The 1,889-nt window shown below is 43.8% G+C and overlaps 1 protein-coding gene across 1 annotated transcript; it reads right to left on the bottom strand.

Annotated features, from left to right (window-relative positions):
* Nucleotides 1-501: 501 nt before the first annotated feature.
* LOC122079262 lies at nucleotides 502-1,445 on the bottom strand. Its single transcript, XM_042645580.1, has 3 exons — nucleotides 1,149-1,445; nucleotides 709-776; nucleotides 502-631 (listed from the first exon to the last, which is right to left on the bottom strand). The coding sequence occupies exons 1-3, from the start codon at nucleotides 1,353-1,355 to the stop codon at nucleotides 559-561; spliced, it is 348 nt and encodes a 115-aa protein (XP_042501514.1). The 5' UTR covers nucleotides 1,356-1,445; the 3' UTR covers nucleotides 502-558.
* Between the last annotated feature and the right edge of the window lie 444 nt (nucleotides 1,446-1,889).

Here is a 1,889-nt window from a genome sequence, read left to right as displayed (position 1 = left end):
GATGAAGACCCCTGGCTACAATTACATCAGGATGATGGGATTGACTCACACATCCTTTTACTTGCCTACGTACATCAGCCAACAATATGGGCTCGAGGTGATGGACCCAGAGGAGTTAGTGAACTTTCACCCACCTCAAGAGTTGTCTCCCCACCTTGTTACCTACCTATCCTGTTTATGGTAGGAAAGTTTTTCCCCTTTCAATGTAATTCACTTGGTAATAGAATGAGGAAGTATTTGGATTTTTGTGTTATCTTGATTATTCTAATTACGACTTGAGTTGTGGAATTGATTATACCTAAACATTGCAAACCAAAAACAAAAACAAAAGGAAAAGTTTCTCTTTGTGTGAAAGATAGATTTTTATTCATAAGATGCCAAAATAAAAGGGGGAGGGAAAAAGAAAAATACATGTGTTTATACTTGCAGGAACTACAGGAATAGGACCCTAAGGAGTAAAGTCATCATCTGAACCATACTCTAAGTCACCCCTATGGAGTACCGGGGAACCCGCAGATGCTAGTCTAGTTTGCTCCAGCCTTTGTGTCATATCCTGAATCAGTGCATCCTGTTGTGCAATTTCCTGCTTGTAGGAATTGACTTGGCTCTCCAAGGCGACGATCCTTCCATCCTAGGGAATACAGGAAATGATCAAGAAGAAGAATAATGAAAGAAGAAGGGCAAGAGAAAGAGGAAAGTGGGAAATACCTTGGCAAAAATGGTCTTGCATAAGCCATAATGTATCCTCCTGATCTTAGAATAGACCTCCAGAGACACTGAGAAAAAGCATATTAGCCAAAGGAAGTCAAGAGTCAATTGAAGGATGATCAGATACTCATATAGTCATAAGGAATCGGTAGCCCAAGGGAAGCATCTACATTTGTGCTCCGCTCCAGAAGATGAGGGAGGCTGGGGTTGCCATGTTGGGATAGCACCAAGCAGGAAAGCCACAAAAGGGGATGTTGGCTACTCTAAGAGACCCACTAGCACTAGTAGAGGGTCCAGCTTGCGAAGGATCAATAGCACTGACATGCGACTAAACAAAAGAAGGGTCTACATGTCGTGTTCTCCCCTAAAAGAATATCAGTCAAGACCAAAACAAAAAGAAGTTGAAGCATGAAGGAAATACTCAAGAAAGGGCAACATACCATTGGACCATCAAAACCAAGAGGGGTGCATGTTGTCTCCTCCTCCAGGAAGGCTTTGTAGTCCCTATACTTCATCTGCCAAACTCTCATTCTCGTCCGCAAGGATGATCTCTGGGCAATGCGTGGTAGGTGGAGGAAGACAGAGAGAGAGATGTGACTGGAGATTAGACCACTGGAGCATGACTCTCTCTCCCAGGTACCAGACATAGCCTCATATGCCTCGGAATAGGACCCAATTCTCAAATAAGCATCTAGCCATGACAATTTCGTCAGAGTCTAGAAATACGAGAGACTGGAACGACCTCCAAGTGACCTACAAATCCAAGGAAAAGTAAGTACAACACAGGATAAAAGGAAGTTTAGTGTCAAATATGGTGTACCTCAGTAAGACCGTTTATAAGAGAATGAGCAATGGTCCCTGGAGGATGGCGTCGGGCCCTCGGCACTTGATTCTCTCCCCACCTTGTGGCTATGGGGAAGAAAAATGCCTGAGGATCCCTCAGTTTGGGAGCTATAATCTCCAGGTGCTCAAAGCACTAAGGCTGTTTTAAAAGATCAAAGTAAGGAAGTGCAATCCAAATGAATGAAAGCAAATAGGTACAAGGATAAAAAATTACCTGAAGGATGTAGCCCGCTCCTTTGAGACCTCAGTCTCCATATGACAACAGGTCTAGGGTCTGCAAGAGGTATGCATAGGCGGCCCCACCCCAGTCCCAAGAATTTACCTCCTGAAGATCTTAG

This window comes from Macadamia integrifolia, chromosome 5 (assembly GCF_013358625.1).
Source record: "Macadamia integrifolia cultivar HAES 741 chromosome 5, SCU_Mint_v3, whole genome shotgun sequence".
Taxonomy (NCBI): domain Eukaryota; kingdom Viridiplantae; phylum Streptophyta; class Magnoliopsida; order Proteales; family Proteaceae; genus Macadamia; species Macadamia integrifolia.
The sequence above is the reverse complement of the archived record's forward strand: the minus strand, read 5'-3'. Positions and strand labels throughout refer to the sequence as shown.

Bases quoted from the DNA above. Each gene is read 5' to 3' on its own strand.
- LOC122079262 (XM_042645580.1), bottom strand. From the start codon at position 1,355: ATGTCTGGTACCTGGGAGAGAGAGTCATGCTCCAGTGGTCTAATCTCC. The intron at 777-1,148 runs GTATGTTGCCCT...GCTTTTTCTCAG, and splicing joins TTGGTTTTGATGGTCCAATG to TGTCTCTGGAGGTCTATTCT. The intron at 632-708 runs GTATTTCCCACT...TGTATTCCCTAG, and splicing joins GCAAGACCATTTTTGCCAAG to GATGGAAGGATCGTCGCCTT.